The sequence below is a fragment of the Accipiter gentilis genome, chromosome 2 (assembly GCF_929443795.1).
Source record: "Accipiter gentilis chromosome 2, bAccGen1.1, whole genome shotgun sequence".
Taxonomy (NCBI): Eukaryota; Metazoa; Chordata; class Aves; order Accipitriformes; family Accipitridae; genus Astur; species Astur gentilis.
Window position 1 is genome coordinate 7,128,488 of NC_064881.1, and position 15,590 is coordinate 7,144,077.

Consider the following 15,590-nt stretch of genomic DNA (forward strand, 5'->3'; position numbering starts at 1 on the left):
GTATGGATGATAAACACATTTTTTATTTGATAAAACAAATGCTTTTGCCTGACTTCTCTTGTAGCTAGTAGGAGAGAATATCTTAACCATCAGACCTACATAGGTTGACAGTCCTTGGGATGTCTGCAGACATGAATTACACAGCAGGGATTAGCATAACTGACAGTTAATCTGAGAGTGCTCTGTGCCTAGCAGTATTTGTCTTGCTAAAATAATCATAGAATAGTTTGAGTTGGAAGGGACCTTAAAGATCATCTAGTTCCAACCTGCCTGCCATGGGCAGGGACACCTTCCACTAGACCAGGTTGCTCACAGACCCATCCAGCCTGGCCTGGAACACTTCCAGGGATGGGGCAGCCACAACCTCTCTGGGCAACCTGTTCCAGTGCCTCACCACCCTCACCGTAAAGCACTTCTACCTTACATCCTACATAAATCTACCCTCGTTCAGTTTAAAGCCATCACCCCTTGTCCTACCACTACATGCCCTTGTAAAAAGTCCCTCTCCAGGTTTCTTGTAGGCCCTTTACCTTCTTTAGGTACTGGAAGGTTGCTATGAGGTCTACCCGGAGACTTCTCTTCTCCAGGCTCAACAACCCCAGCTCTCTCAGCCTGTCTTCATAGGAGAGGTGCTCCAGCCCTCTGATCATCTTTGTGTCCCTCCTCTGGACTTGCTCCAGCAGGTCCATCTCCTTGTTATGTTGGGGGCCCCAGAGCTGAACGCAGTACTGCAGGTGGGGTCTCACGAGAGTGGAGTAGAGGGTGAGAATCACCTGCTCGACCTGCTGGTCATGCTGCTTCTGATGCAGCCCAGGATATGCTGGCTTTCTGGGCTGTGAGCACATGTTGCCAGATCGTGTTGAGCTTCTCATCAGTCAACACCCCCAAGTCCTTCTCTGCAGGTCTGCTCTCAATCTACTCGCTGCCCAGCCTGTATTTGTGCTTGGGCTTGCCCCAACCAATGTGCAGGACCTTGCACTTTGCCTTGGTGAACTTCATGAGGCCCACCTTGTTGAACTAGGGGCCCACCTCTCAAGCCTGTTGAGGTCCCTCTGGATGGCGCCCCTTCCTTCCAGTGTGCTGACTGCACCACACAGCTTGGTGTTGGTGGCAAATGTGCTGAGGGTGCACTCGATCCCACTGTCCATGTTGCCAGCAAAGCTGTTAAAAAGCACCAGTCCCAATACTGACCTCTGAGGAACACCACTTGTTACTGGTCTCCACTCAGACATCGAGCCATTGACCACAACTCTTTGAGTTTGACCATGCAGCCAATTCCTTATCCACCGAGTGGTCCATCCGTCAAATCCATGTCTCTCTAATTTAGAGACAAGGAGGTTGTGTGGGACAGTGTCGAATGATTTGCACAAGTTGAGGTAGATGACGTCAGTTGCTCTTCCCTTATCCACCAATGCTGTAACCCTGTCGTAGAAGGCCACCAAATTTGTCAGGCATGATTTGCCCTTTGTTCAGCTATGTTGGTTGTTACCAATCACCTCCTTGTTTTCCATGTGCTTTAGCATAGTTTCTAAGAGGATCCATTTGGAATGCCAGCTGGCCATAACATATCCCGTTATTTCACGTTTCTGTTTTTTTAAACTCTGATAATATTTCTTCTGTAAGACCTCCAAGATGAAAATTGAATACTTCCTTCCATTTATTTATAGTGGTGTTCAATTATTTGTTTAACACCTGGGAGAGAGCCAAGCTATTTCAGCAGAAATTTTATAAGGCATTTTCAACTCAGACATACACTCAATTGTGAAGACTAGTAATGACTTGATTTCTTTATGTGTATCTTCCACACCTTTTACAATCAAGAAGTGATGAAAAGAACTGAGCAGATAACTGCACCATGAAGTCACAAAGTGTGGCAATGCGTACAGAAACAACATAGTCAGAGGTGCCATCTTAGAGATCTGTCCTCAGTTTTGTTGCTGCCTAATGGTGGGACAAGGGAAAGGTACTAACTTCTTAACAAGTATGGTGCATCTGACTCATGTTTATAAATGACTTCGAGATCCTCAAATGAAAGCGTATGTACTTTAAATGAAAGTTGTTTCAACAACCCTTTTTTATTCTATAAGAACCTAAGATGACACAGTTGTACTTCTGAAAGGTGCTGCAGCTGTTTGCTGTCTGAGTGGGCTGTAAAATAAAAAATGCAGCACAAGCATTAACATGCTGTTAGAATTTCTCAAGAATATTAGTTAGTGCTTTCCTAGATTTATGTTTGGTACTCATCCAGACAAAATCCCAAAGAAAGATATAAAACATTATTTTTTTCAAATGGTGAAAAAGCACTAAAGAAAATGATGTCTAAATGGAGGGCAGAGGTGAAGAACCATCTTAATAATTTGAAGCTATAATTCATACACATGGCGGAAACAGACTTATGTACGATAGCACTTTAATGATAGCTCACACATACGTAGCTTCATAAAGTATAGTTAAGACTTGAGTATTTATTTCTATACACAATAACATAACATGCATCACCAAATTGGACTCTTTTATTAAAGAGCATTAACATTGTTTGATTTTGCATAATCACTGAATTAATCTGTTTCTCCACTTGACATTCTCATTTATTTCAAGTTTCACAATGATTTCTCTTGCTTTATGTTGCAGTGTTTACCACTAAGGAATAGAAAGTTAGGCAGTAAACTTTAAACATGGATTTAAACCCACTGAAACCAGCACTTTGTTAACTGGTAACTCAAGCAGTCAAAATTAAATCTATTAACACATTAATTACTATCTTGATATTCAATAAAATATCCTTGTCTCTTTTTTTTTTTTTTCTTTCAGGACATAAACACTGTTGCAGTTCTTGCTGAAAGAGCTCTAGATAGGTCATTCTTAGAATATGTGCATGTGAATCATCCAAACAGCACATAAAGACTACTGCAGAAGAGTGGAAGAACATGTTCTGTAGATGAATGTGGTCATTAAAATTTAGCCTTTTGCAATTAATGGAGTGTTAGTAACCTGCATGGATGTAATTTTTTTTTCTTAAGCATTGTTTTGGTTTTAAATTTTTTTTTTTAAATTAAATTTCAGTTTCATTAAAAAATGTGGTTGTTTGGTTGGATTTTTTATTTTTTCAAGGGTAAAAGAAAGTATTGTCAGTTTCTCTGCCTATAGTACAATGGTCCTGAACTCGCTGCTGGTCCAGTGTACAGATACATTGGCTTTGACAACAGCCTCTCCTATTTGTTTGCAGCTACCTTCCAGGAGCAGGCCAGTCTTGTGTACATTGATGATGACAATGCAATGCTGGAGGTAGATGACAACAGCACTTCAGATGCTACAGGACCAAACAAATTGGAACAAATCCCCCCTCAAAACTGTATCGGACATACTACCTACTGTCAAGGACTGCACACAAGTTTCCATTTACAGTGCAGGAAGAGACTCAAAATTAGCAAAATTTTTAAGTGAAAGCCATCCTGAAAGGATAGCAAGTGAATATGGTGTTTATAATAAAAAAATAGAAACCTGTTCAAGAGATTGACAGTGTCTTTTAACTAACCTGTATTCTTATTATTATGTAAATTAAAAAAAGTATGTACAGTTTTTCACATGTACAGTATCAGATAGTACCTTTCAAAGATGCAGTTGATCTGTAAGAAATGAAAATTCATGTTCTTCCATAGAAGCATGTACAATGAATAAAGTAGCTTTAATGACATGGTAACATGTTAACAAGGAAACTCCCCATAGACTTTAGGTCTTCACTAGTTTTTCTTAGAATCAGAAAGTGGCTCCTTTCGGGGAAGAGAAACGTTCAATGTTTCATGTGCCTGGGAAAGTTGCTTTCCTTTCTCTTTGAGAACTGTCCTTGGAAATGAAAACTCCTCAGTCAGAAAGATGGGCAGTGTTGCTCCAAAGGGTGGAATTTGTAGGAACATTTGAGTAACTAAAAAAAAAATTAAAATAATCTGGTCTGCCAGAGCAAAGTAGCCAAAAATATGGGGAAAAAGTTATTGGATTTATGGTTTCCTGCACATCTGAAAAATGTATAGACAACTTTATTTGTATGAAATAAGCTACCACTGTAGGAGTGTTGTCCTTAAGTTTTGTCTGTGACTGCCAGTGTTCTTTGTTGATAGTGATACAGATACACCTGGTAAGAGCAAAAGATGTCCTTCCCCTTGTACATCGCAGCTTCTGATCCCCCTGCAGTTACACAGCTTTCTCTCTTTTCCCTTCTGCTCACATCCATCTTTGATCGCTCCCACAGAACAAAACCTTGTGCTTTTCATATTGCAAAGAGATGTGCTGTTCTTGCAGCAGCAGCATTGTCAAGAAAGCAACCAAAATAATAGTTGTACGAAAAGTAGTTGTACAATAGCTGCGCAAAGGTGATCTAAATTCTAGCAGTGGCAGTTGCCCCCTGCAAATGGCAAAATTTTATGAGCAGTTCTACATGTTTTCACTGTTGAGACTTCATTTCACAAACACATTTTATCAGGAGGAATAAAAAGTTGGCAGGGCCATTGGTTTCATTTCATCTAAAAAGTCTGATTTAAAATGCTTTCCTTCAAATAAATGTGTTTCATAAACTTCAGCTGCCTGATTTCTCTTTATATGTTGTCTATGTCAATGGCAAAAACTACGTAAGATTTACAAGGCTGGTGCCATGCTATATATTGCTCTGTGGCGTACTGGTTGTCAACTCCAAGGTCACAGCTTTATTAAAGGATCAAGATTTACAATAATGTTAGCAATAGCATGAATGCCTTCACACACACCTTCCTGTAGTTTACTTCCCTAAGGTCATCTGCACAATTTCTCCCCCTGCCAAAAGCTACTAATCGATAAATACTGCGGTCTCCCCGAACAAAGTTCAAATGGACCTATCATGTTCCTTTAGTAATAAATCTTTGCTTTTGTTTAACACCTGTCTCCAAAGGACGTAACCCTCTTTACCTGCAGTAATTAATTTAACTTTACAGCAGCCTCATTTGGTGATTAAAAACTACTCCCCTTTTACAGATTGAGAAATTGAGGCATAAGGACATGCTTTGCTGAAGTCATACAGGAAGACTGAAAAGACTTGGAAGCTCATCTCTGCCAGCCTTTCGCCTGCTGAGGGTGAAGGCCATACTGCCTCTCTCCCAACAAGTAACACAAGGCGGCTGCGTAGCATCTGAACTGAGTGAGGCTTCTGTAATTGTTTTAATGTACTGTCACGATATCAATAGGGCACGCCTGAAGCTGGCTATACAGCTGTGATATAGTCCTGATGGACACAAAACCACACAAGAACCCTTCTTCAGGCTATTCGCCATTTAAGGGGTAGTTCTTTCTCTTCTGGCTGTACTTGCACTGTTGAAGAGGTTACTGCCACCAACTGCCGCTCGCTACCCATTGTGCCTACACAGATCTACCGGCCCGGCTTCCTACTTCATTTCAGGGAAGAAGATAATCAGTTAATCACTTCAAATAGTAGGGTTTTTTTGCCAGCCCATGAACAGCTCTGCTAACCCTTAGCAGCCTCTAGCAGCAGTGATGAGCACAGGGGAGCAGTAACCTCCTGAGCTAGCACAGCCACAGTTCCAAGACCAATGCCTTACAACCCAGGCCTCTCCTCTCCTGGAAGATCCCTGCCCAGGGGGTTCTGCCTTTTCCATTGGATTTTCTCCTGACCTGAAGCATAGGCATTAAATGCCCCAGCCCTGGCGATTTAACACTTACATTGGGCCCATCGCTTCGGATGTGCTTCCCCTCAGTGTTTCAGATCTCCCGGTACTTAGTGGCGTTCAAATTTTGCCTCTGTGTGGTCTACAGGTATTTAGGGCAGTCATTGGCTTTTGCTCTGCTGTCTCTGCTTTTGCTTAGGAAGTTACTAACATTTTTAGCTAATAGTAATTGCGATAGATCCCGAATAAGTAAACAGAGCCATCATCCTTCACAGAATCACAAGGTGGTTCTCCCCTTACCCTCACCTGAAAAGAGACCTGAGCTTCAGCTTTGTTTCCTGCAGTTCCCTCTCCCCTCCAAACCATGAGCCCAGATGGTGGGGTGGGCATTGCCTCTTGCTGCTGATCACTGGCAGATACGAGCGGCAGCTCTGATGGACGACTGAAGCCTAAATAGTTTTGAAATGCTGACGGCACAGATGAACCACAGGTCTCGGAGATCTCCCCACCTAGTAGTGATCTCCTCTGAACATCTAGCTATGGTGTTGACAGCTGCAGTCCCAAGGAGACAGAGAAAATTAAGGTGAAGGACCCATTCCTCCTCAGCCCTCGTCCCACATCTTTCATATGGGGTGAGAGACCACACCTAGCCTGAATCTTGGTTTTATTATGAACTAACATAATCTTCACAGATTAATATATTCTGGAAAAATATAATCTCTGTAAATCCATTTGTTTTTAAAGTCTAGCCAGTATTTTGTGTGTTGTTTACCTGCCGAGAGTGATGTTCAAAGAGGTCAGTGCTAGATGCGCTTGACAGGTCCGAAGTCTTCTCTACCCGGAGAAATTTGTTGGCATTACTATTTCTCTACAACGATACTCTTATAATTCCTCGTTCTGGAAGAAACGCGCAGTTGTCGTACTGCTGAATTAAGATTTTGTCAGTATCGTTCAGGAGGCAGAAATCCTGGCCCAAATATTACTCATACCACTAAAACGGCTGCGTGAAATTACCGCCAGCCTCAGCCGATCTATGAATAGAGGGGAAAAACGGCGCAGAAAGGGTTTCACCACTGCCCTTTTTGCGCAGAAGGCGGCTGCCAGCGCTTCCCCCCGACGCCGGGCCTGGGCCTGGGGCCGGCCCCCGGCGGGCACTGCGGCGCCCCCTAGCGGGCACACGCTGAGGGGTGGGACCGCCTGCCGCCACCTCGGGCCAGCGCCCGCCGCCACCGGGCCCTGGGTCCCACCCGGCGGCGGCGGCGCCGCGGCCCCCGGCGCCTGCGGAAGGGGAGGTGCGCGGCGCCGGCACCCGCGGGCCCCAGGCGTGGAGGGCGGTGGGGCGGGCGCAGAGCGGTAGGCGGAGCGGGGAAGTCCTCCTGGGCAGGGCGGAGCGGAGGCCGGCCCCGCCGTGTCATAGCGGCCCCGCCGGGCCGGGAGGCGATCGCCATGGAAACCCGGGCCCCGGTCCCGCCCCTGCCCCCCGGGGAGAGCGGCGGTGGGGCGTGGGTGCCGCCGGGAGCCCGGCCGGAGCTGCGGCTGGGCCGCTGGGAGGCGGCTCCCGCCCCGAGCACCGCCAGGTAGAGCGCGGGGCGGGGGCGCTTCCCGGGCCGGGGAGGAAGGGGGGCGGGGGGCTGGCGGGGCGGGGCGTGCGGCGCGCAGGCCGGGCCCGCTCCCCCGCCGCAGCCCGGCCGCCCACCTGGTGCCAGGTGCCCGCCCGCCATCTTCTCCCGGACCCCCGGCGCCCGCCGCCCCGCGTCGTGTCCCGCGGCTGCCCGGCGGCCCCCCGCGGCAGCGGAGGGGAGCTCCGATCGGCTCGGCTCAGCTCAGTTCAGTTCAGCTCAGCTCGCCAGGGCGGGGCTTGTTTCTCGTCCGCGATCCTCACGGAGAGGCCCTGACGTGTTGCCATGGCCGAGGGAGCCGCGGCGGCGGCGGCGTGCTTCAGCGAGGATGATTTTTACTGTCCCGTCTGCCAGGAGGTGTTCAAGACGCCCGTGAGGACCGCGAACTGCCAGCACGTGTGGGTATTCCTCCCTGCCGCGCCGCGCCCCCCCCCCCCCCCCCCCCCAGCCCCCCGCCGCCCCCTTCACAAGCCTTTCCCTCGCCTCCTCCGGTTCTCTGCCTTCTACTCCTCCACACACACACACACCACCACCACCCCCCACCCCCCCCCCCCGGCAAAGCGCACGGACCCTCGGCCTGCAGCCGGCCGCGCAGCGGGAGCCGCGGAGCTCGCTACCACCCGCCGCCCCGGGGGCTGAGGAGCCGCCGCCGAGCGCCGGCGTGAAGGCTTGCTTGCGTGCGAAGTGCTGCCCCAGCCTCCCCTCGCCTCTTTCTTTTGTAGCGAGCGAGGACCGGTCAGTTAGGAAAAGCCACCGCTTGAAGCGAGCCCCCGGCTGTCGGATGGAGTTTGGCGGCCGGTGAAGACATCTTGCGCGTCTAACCTAACCCGCGTTTTTTAACTTCAGAGTTTCCTGTTCGTTTTCGAGCAAGGACCATAGCCTAGCTGTTCTCTCTTTGCAGTTCATCCGTTCTGCGTTTTTTCGGAGGAACGCTTAATTACAAAGTACTACTTTGCAGAAAAGCAAAATAGCTTTGGCGGCTGGTGCACGAGGGAAGAAAGAGAGCGAGCTGCAAAAGCTGATGAACTAAGATCTTTGGAAACGCGTGCTAAATGAAGCTTTGCAGTGTTCTTGGCTCCGCTTAAGGACAATAAACAGGCATTACCCTGATAAGATTTTCCAATGTCACGTGCCTGCTGCACCATTTAATATCTCATTAATGATCAATCCGGTGTACAGCTCGGGAATGCTGGTCAGTAAATAGTAAGATCTTTACCTAAAGTGCATTGCCAAGCTCCCTTAATTTCCGTATACTTCTTTGTAAGCACCATTATGTCATTTTGCTTATATTTATAAAGATTTGTATTCAGTAGACTATTACTCCAATATATATCTTCTTTTTCCCAATAATCACCCAGCTCTCTTCAAGGACAAAGCATCTTACTCGCTTCACTTTGCTAACCTATGTTTGTGGTAACTTTTTAATTTAGGTTTTGCAGGAAGTGCTTCTTGACAGCTATCAGAGAAAGTGGAACGCATTGTCCTCTCTGCCGGGGGAGCGTGACTAAAAAAGAAAGAACATATCCCAAAAGGGCTCTAGATGTTGAAAACAGTATGAAGAAAGCTTCTGGGGGCTGTAGATGCTGTGAGAAGCAGGTAGAGTAAAACTTTACAAGAAGTTGGATAAATTTTTCTTATTTTTGACCACACACACTTTTACTGTGTGTCATTCTTGTCTTGGAGCTAAAGAGCCTATAGCAGTTTGAACTTAGCTTGGTATGGCATCTGCATATACTAGGCATGCCGTGCCTGCTAGGTATGCCTAATGTGTGAACTGAAAGAGGATCTTGTATTGTCTATAAGGACTTTTTAAGTGAAGTGCCAGTTCTTCCCTAAAACAATGCAAAAACTGGATATAGCTATAAAACTGGCAAAAGAAAAGTTAGACAACTGAAAATGAAAGTTGCAGATATATGGAAAACCTCAGAAACTTTCACTATGGAAATGAAAGTGCTTAGAGCTACTGTAAAATTTCATATAAACCCCCAAAATACGGGTTGATAATTCTCAGTGTATATACAATCATAGGTAATTTCCCCACACACCCCATCAGTCTGTTTACGTTCCCTTAATTCCCTTTGTATAGGGGTCGTTATTTTCAGAACATTGGGTGAAATCTTGACCCCCACTGAAGTCAAGAGTAATCTCTCTTCTGATATAAATGAATGCAGGATTCCAGCCACACATTTTGTTTACATCAGATTGCATCAAATCCATGTCGTCTTCATGTTTGTTTCGTTTCACCTGGGACTTAGTTCTGCCAATGTGAAGATTAGCGCTAGTGGAAAGCTGAGCTGCTTGCTTTGTTCCATGTGATTCATTAGGATGAAAAGCTGAGAGAAAGAGAGAATAGCAAGTTGGTAAACTGGAAGGAAGAACCAAAATGGATCCCCAGAAGAACTTTAATGGAATTTAAGCACAGGCATGTGAGATGTGTTCTTGTTCAGCCTCTAAACCTGTGAGCACTTTCTGACAGTGCTGTTGGACCTGAAATTCTGATTTAGGGCATGTCCAGCACAGCTGTCTTCTGATAAATCTAGAGCAACTCAATCGTCTTAGCTTGCATTTAAGATGGATAGGCAGCCTTAAGTTGGTGTTCATTCACCTTTTCCCCGCCTCCACCCCCAAAGAGAAAAGTTATGTATTCTCAGAACACACCTAATGCAAAAAGATTTTGCTCTGCACAAGGTAATGGCAGGCCAGAGAAGACTGAAGGAGCAGTGGTGCTTATCCCGTCCTCATGGCCCGTCTCTGTCATAGCTCATCAGTTATTGATCCTGGATATGGGAAGTGTAGTTCCTGTGACTTTGTTTTGGTTAAATGGAGTTTACTTGCATCTTTCACCCCTGAAAGAGCTCTCAGATGCCAGGATGTTGGGGGTTTGGGGAGCAGGAATGTTCTCCAGTCTCATAGAGTGACAGAGGCTCTATGGAAAAACGATCGAAGATCTCCTGTCGGGGAGGAAAGTGTTCATTCTGAAAGGGGAGACACAAGTTCTGGTTTCTGCTGCATATGATGCCTATATTATTCCTGCATGCACTGCTTTCTGTTGGCAGAATTATCTCTTCCTTCTATCCCTGGATTGTTTAGTATAATTTCAATAATTTGGCATTTCATTTACAGGTTAGATTTTCGTGGATGAGACAGCATTATAAAACGTGTAAGAAGTATCAGGATGAATATGGTGTTTCTTCTATTATTCCAAACTTACAGATTTCCCAGGATTCGACAGGGAACAGGTAATCAGGGTGTTTTATGTATAACAATGCATCTTCTTCTTCCCTCTCCCCGCCCCAGGAAAGTTTTGGGTTGTTTGGTTTTTTTTTTTGTTTGGTTTTTTTTTTTTTTTTCCAGGGCATGCCTTCTTTTTGCAATAATCATTGTCCATATTTTTGTGCTTCAAAAAAATGACAGTTTTTCCAGGTCTTTTTCTTTACTTTTAGCATACAGAAGAAAACCTCTCTGCATAATGGTTTGGAATGTCTTCTAGGGAGTCTCCTAAAAAGTGTATAGTATTTGTAGCTTGCTTTTCTTGCCTTGACAGCATTTGAGCAGTTTACTTTGTAACATATTTCATAATATTTAGCCTCAGAGAAGTTCCCTTCTCTTTTTATACCCCCCCCTCCCCTTTCCTAAGTCTGTTTTAGTGGGTATCCTGTTTCAAAACATTGCTGTGCAAGCTTTTGCTTTCTGATTGAATTTCTTTGAACTGATCTCATACAAAACGTATAAGAAACTCCAGTATGTTACACACCATAAAATACAAATGACACTTACCATTTGTTTTCAGGCAGTAAAGCTAAAGAACTTTCTTTTTCATACCTCTCACTGATGTATTTGGTTTGGTTGGGGATTTTTGCTTATTTTTGAAGACCTTTTTTTACATATTAGTTTCATAGGGCTTTATTATATATAGCCTGTCCTTTATTTACATTCTTTTGACATCTATTTTCAGCAGTCTGAACTTCTCTGTGTTTGGTTTTCAACCCATCAGTATATTGAAAGTGGAATTTTAAGCTGTTACCAGAACCAGCTGCAGCAAAGTTTCACCGAAGTGTCTGGATGTTGTTATATCGCTGTTTATTGACTATGCCACAGTAGAATACCTGTGTTTATAATATTACAGAAGTATAAAAAGTGAGCTGTGACCAGATTTGTGACCGTAAATATTCATGTTCTTAGGATGATCGGCATGTCTGAGCAGTTTCATCTGGCTTAGCTAGAGGTGCATATATGGTTAAATTTACTTTCTAAAATGTTCCTGTCTGTCACTCTCACTTTAGGAAATAATTTATTTTGTGCTCAGCGTAAGAAAATTTATCTTGCTGTAGTTTAAAGTTGTAAATTATCTGTGTAAGCACATGGCAGTTAAATGCCTATTTACATGGTCCTAAGTAAAAAAGCTTAGAAAGTGCTACCTGTCTTACATTCACGTAGTTCATAATGCTTTTTGAGCTACTTGGCTGTAATCTCCATTACCATTCTTGTTGGCTAAATGTTTGTTGCACTATATACCACTTTCCTATAAAGTTGTGTAGTATTCCACCAAGGGTCACCATGGTAACTAAATACTGAGGCATCCAAAGGAAAAGCTGTGAGAGTTAAAATATGTGCCATTGTATGTTTTGCCTTGAAATTCATGGGACTTAATGGATTTCCTCCCCCCCCCCCCCCCCCCGTTACTGTTAAACTTTTAAAACTTTTGAAAGTGGAATAAAATAATCTCAAATTTCTTTCTTTCTTTTTTTTTTCCTTGACTTCATTTAAAGTAGCAGGAATGATGCAATATCTGATAATGGCGAGATGGCTAATAATCAAATACTTCAAGGAGAAACAAGGTAGGCTACTTATTTTTCTATAGTTACTATTAAAATAGATCCAGGCAGTCATAGTGCAAGCTTCTACTAACTTTAAAAAAAACCAAAACACCACACAAACACCTACAACAAGTTGCATTAAAAACCCCACTGTCATTTCTTCTACATTTGCATCTATACATTAGAATTCGGGGTTTTTTTCAGTACTTTCCTGAAGGATTTGCACTAAAAGATGTTACCAGTAAGTAAGAACAGGGTGCAGCTGCAATTGGAACAGAAGAGTTTTCTAAAGTCCAAATCTCAGAAGAATGCATTTAGGCATACAAATAATAAATGTGCTTTAAAATTGCAATTTGGAAGTAGCACTGGAACTCCATTAGATCCGCTACTATGTCAGTGAGGGTGGGGGTTTTTTGTTGTTACCAAAATAAGGGAAAATAATGACAAGATAACAGTTGAATTAAGCTTTCTGTAACACTGTTTCCAAACCTCTCTGTTCTGTTTAATACTGTGTATTTCTGCTTACAGTGGACACCCAACCTTCAAATGCCCCCTGTGTCAGGAAGCCAATTTTACCAGACAACGCTTGCTGGATCACTGTAATAATAGACATCTTTATCAGATAGTTCCTGTAGTAAGTAGAGTTGCTTATGTATGCTTCTTAAGCTACTTTCATTACAATTATGTGAACAATTTTAAATGTGCAGTAGCTACTCTATATCTGTGAAGATCACTGTGGACTGAGAAAGACAATATACTTAATGCAGGGCATTTAACTTGAGGAGTGACTTTCATGTGAAAATGTTTCTTGTGCAGGTTCTTGTCGGTTCGAAGGCATTTCTGACTTAGCTGTCCCATTTATCTTGATGTGAAACAAAGTCAGTTTTTGAGCCTGACACTTATTCTTCATTTAGTAATTCAGATCTGTTTATATAGAATCCCATTTGTAACCTAACTATTGTTTCATGTGAAACTTACAGTTGCTTGAAAAGTAATCTAAGGTGATCAAACAGACTGAAGGAGAAAAATCTGTTTGGTTTTCTATTCTTTTCATCTGCATAGGGTGTGTTATTTTTTTCTTTCGGCTTACTTGATCATCTCAGTTGTATGAAAATTCTTCCAAAAAATAAGTAGGATGCAGTAATTGCTTTCTTTTCTAAATTTTAAACAACAGAAATTGACAAAAAGAGTGCCAGACAGACATGATAATCCTCCACTCCTAAGGGAAACACTCAAGAAATTAGGCAAGTTGAAATGTAATTTTTGAGTGTTACACAACTGAGGAAAAGAACACTTAGAACTATGATTTGATGTGAACATATCTACTGTATTTTGGTAGTGGATGAGTAATAGACTAGTTATTCCTGTAGAACATGTCTTTAATGTATTCTGTATTGCCAGTAACTCTTTTTTAATTCTCTCTCTTTCCCCTTCCCCTCCAAATTCAGATCTGTCCTATTTGTGTATCTCTTCCTTGGGCAGATACTAACCAGGTTACTAGAAATCTTGTTAGCCATCTAAATCTAAGACACCGGTTTGACTACGGAGAATTTGTGGTAAGCTTTTTCTTCTTTGATGTGTAGGGGAATAAATGGTAACTTTTTTCTATAAATAAAAATGCCCAATAAAAAAATTGTACCAAACTTGTTTGTGCTCTGGACATGCTGTGTTTCTGCTCTGTACGGAACTCAGAAGTAGGTCTATCTGTTCTTAAACTTTCCATCATCAGCTTGAAGTGCTACTGGGAATAGGCGTTGTCAACTGTTAAGCTCTGCTCCAAACTGATGACTTAAATCTTTAGTTTGGTGTTCTCGATCTGAACTATTTGTTCCTTCACAACAGTTTATTACTGCTGTTTCTGGGGGAAATAAAATAGATGCTACTCTGTTTTATTGACATTTTTGACCTTTTAAGGCAGAAATGGCTAAATCATAATTCTTAGGACTCAAAGCGCAGCATGACTAGTTGATATTGCTGCTACAGCCTCTCTTCCAGTATGTTGCAAGAGAGTCTGCAATGGGAAAAAGAGATGCGTCATTACATCATCATTCTGGTTGCCTTCTTTCAGGCTCACTTTGAGTAAATGACCTTGGAGTACGTGCAGGACTACATACACAGATGTAGTCAGTGGGTGAAGCATAAGTGAAGCCAACCAGCTTAGTTCTGCATGTGGGATCAGAGAGCTGGAGAGTTTGTATTGTAGTTTCTACAGAGTTTTGACAGGCTTTGGGGTACACTGCTTGAGCTTTGTGTGGGACAAGCATAGTATTTGAGGCATAGGCAGCCTCACTGGTTAAAGATGTCAGAGATGATGTATATTGTTCCTTGTGTTGAGTGATCTGTGACAAAGGCTTGAAGAGCTAGGAGACTGATACAGGGGATTGGGTTCTTCAACATGAGTGCATCTTGCATGTTTGAGGATGTAAAACTGGTGATTGGAATTCTGATGTGGGGAAGCTGCCAGAATTGCACTAAAAAAGTATATTATTGTACTAAAAATTGCACTAAATCGGTGTAATTGCACTAAAAAAGTGTAACATGCCGTATACTCTGGCATATTAACAACTTGGAAGATAGCTCTTCAAAAGTAGCAGGGTTAACCACCCATCTTTTGTGATGCGTGTTTGCTGTCTCATTTTAAGCAGTACATTCTCAACAATCTATGATTACTATTGTCTGGGGATCGCATTCTGGTTTTATTAGTGAAGGATGTTATGGCTGGTTGGAAGCCCTGTTACAAGACTTGTGTGACACAGTCAGCTTTTCTGAGCTGGCTATTCTGTAATGTAATTGAGCCAGGGAGAGAAGATGGACCCTTCTGCTTAATGAGCCTTGTCCCATTCATCTGATCCTTCTCCTGTCTCATGTCTCTCTTGGTTAAATAAAAGATACTGTGCAACATGAACAATTGTCTAGTACACATAAAAATGGAAAGTCTTCATCTAGGTGCCAATTCCTATGTAAAAATGTGGAAAATGAATGATTAAACTAAGGACTATGGTGCATCTTGAGTATTTGTCCATGTTGATGATGTTTTCATTTTGTTTAGAATCTTCAGCTTGATGAAGAAGCCCAATACCAAAATGCAGTTCAAGAATCCTGTCATGTGAACTTTTAAAGTATAGTACCCCTTCATCTTGCTGATTATTTGAGAGAAAAATTACATTAATTCTGTTAGTGATTTGAAGTGTATATTAATAAAAATGGTATTCAGTAACCACTTCGCAGGTTTAACTTTTTTCCGCGCTCATAAGCACTTTTCATAAATGATTTTGCTGAAACTCAAACCGTTGTCTTGATTTTCTCTGACTTTTACTACTCTGCTAATTACATGGTTTCTTTTATTAATGTCAGATATTTAAATTCAGCAAAACCAACTTTGAAAGTATCTTTAAAAAGACTTGCAAAGATGCTCTGTTGCACTGTTGAGTTTCTTTAAGTTCAGCTGTCCTCTGCTAAGATATCTATGAGAGAATAATTGTTTTTCTCCTCCTGCCCAAGGACAA

The 15,590-nt window shown here is 43.0% G+C and overlaps 1 protein-coding gene across 2 annotated transcripts; it reads left to right on the forward strand.

Annotated features, from left to right (window-relative positions):
* Nucleotides 1-7,318: 7,318 nt before the first annotated feature.
* RNF138 (ring finger protein 138) lies at nt 7,319-15,301 on the forward strand. 2 transcript variants are annotated; one of them, XM_049824446.1, is made up of 7 exons: nt 7,319-7,665; nt 8,698-8,863; nt 10,391-10,506; nt 12,040-12,105; nt 12,613-12,718; nt 13,533-13,640; nt 15,134-15,301. In XM_049824446.1, the coding sequence occupies exons 1-7, from the start codon at nt 7,553-7,555 to the stop codon at nt 15,200-15,202; spliced, it is 744 nt and encodes a 247-aa protein (XP_049680403.1). In that variant the 5' UTR covers nt 7,319-7,552; the 3' UTR covers nt 15,203-15,301. The 2 variants fall into 2 exon arrangements, with proteins under 2 accessions (XP_049680403.1, XP_049680393.1); XM_049824436.1 differs by having other exon boundaries at nt 7,321-7,665; nt 12,037-12,105.
* Nucleotides 15,302-15,590: the final 289 nt, after the last annotated feature.

Bases quoted from the DNA above. Each gene is read 5' to 3' on its own strand.
- RNF138 (XM_049824436.1), top strand. From the start codon at position 7,553: ATGGCCGAGGGAGCCGCGGCGGCGGCGGCGTGCTTCAGCGAGGATGAT. The intron at 10,507-12,036 runs GTAATCAGGGTG...CTTCATTTAAAG, and splicing joins CAGGATTCGACAGGGAACAG to TAGCAGGAATGATGCAATAT. The intron at 12,106-12,612 runs GTAGGCTACTTA...TTCTGCTTACAG, and splicing joins ATACTTCAAGGAGAAACAAG to TGGACACCCAACCTTCAAAT.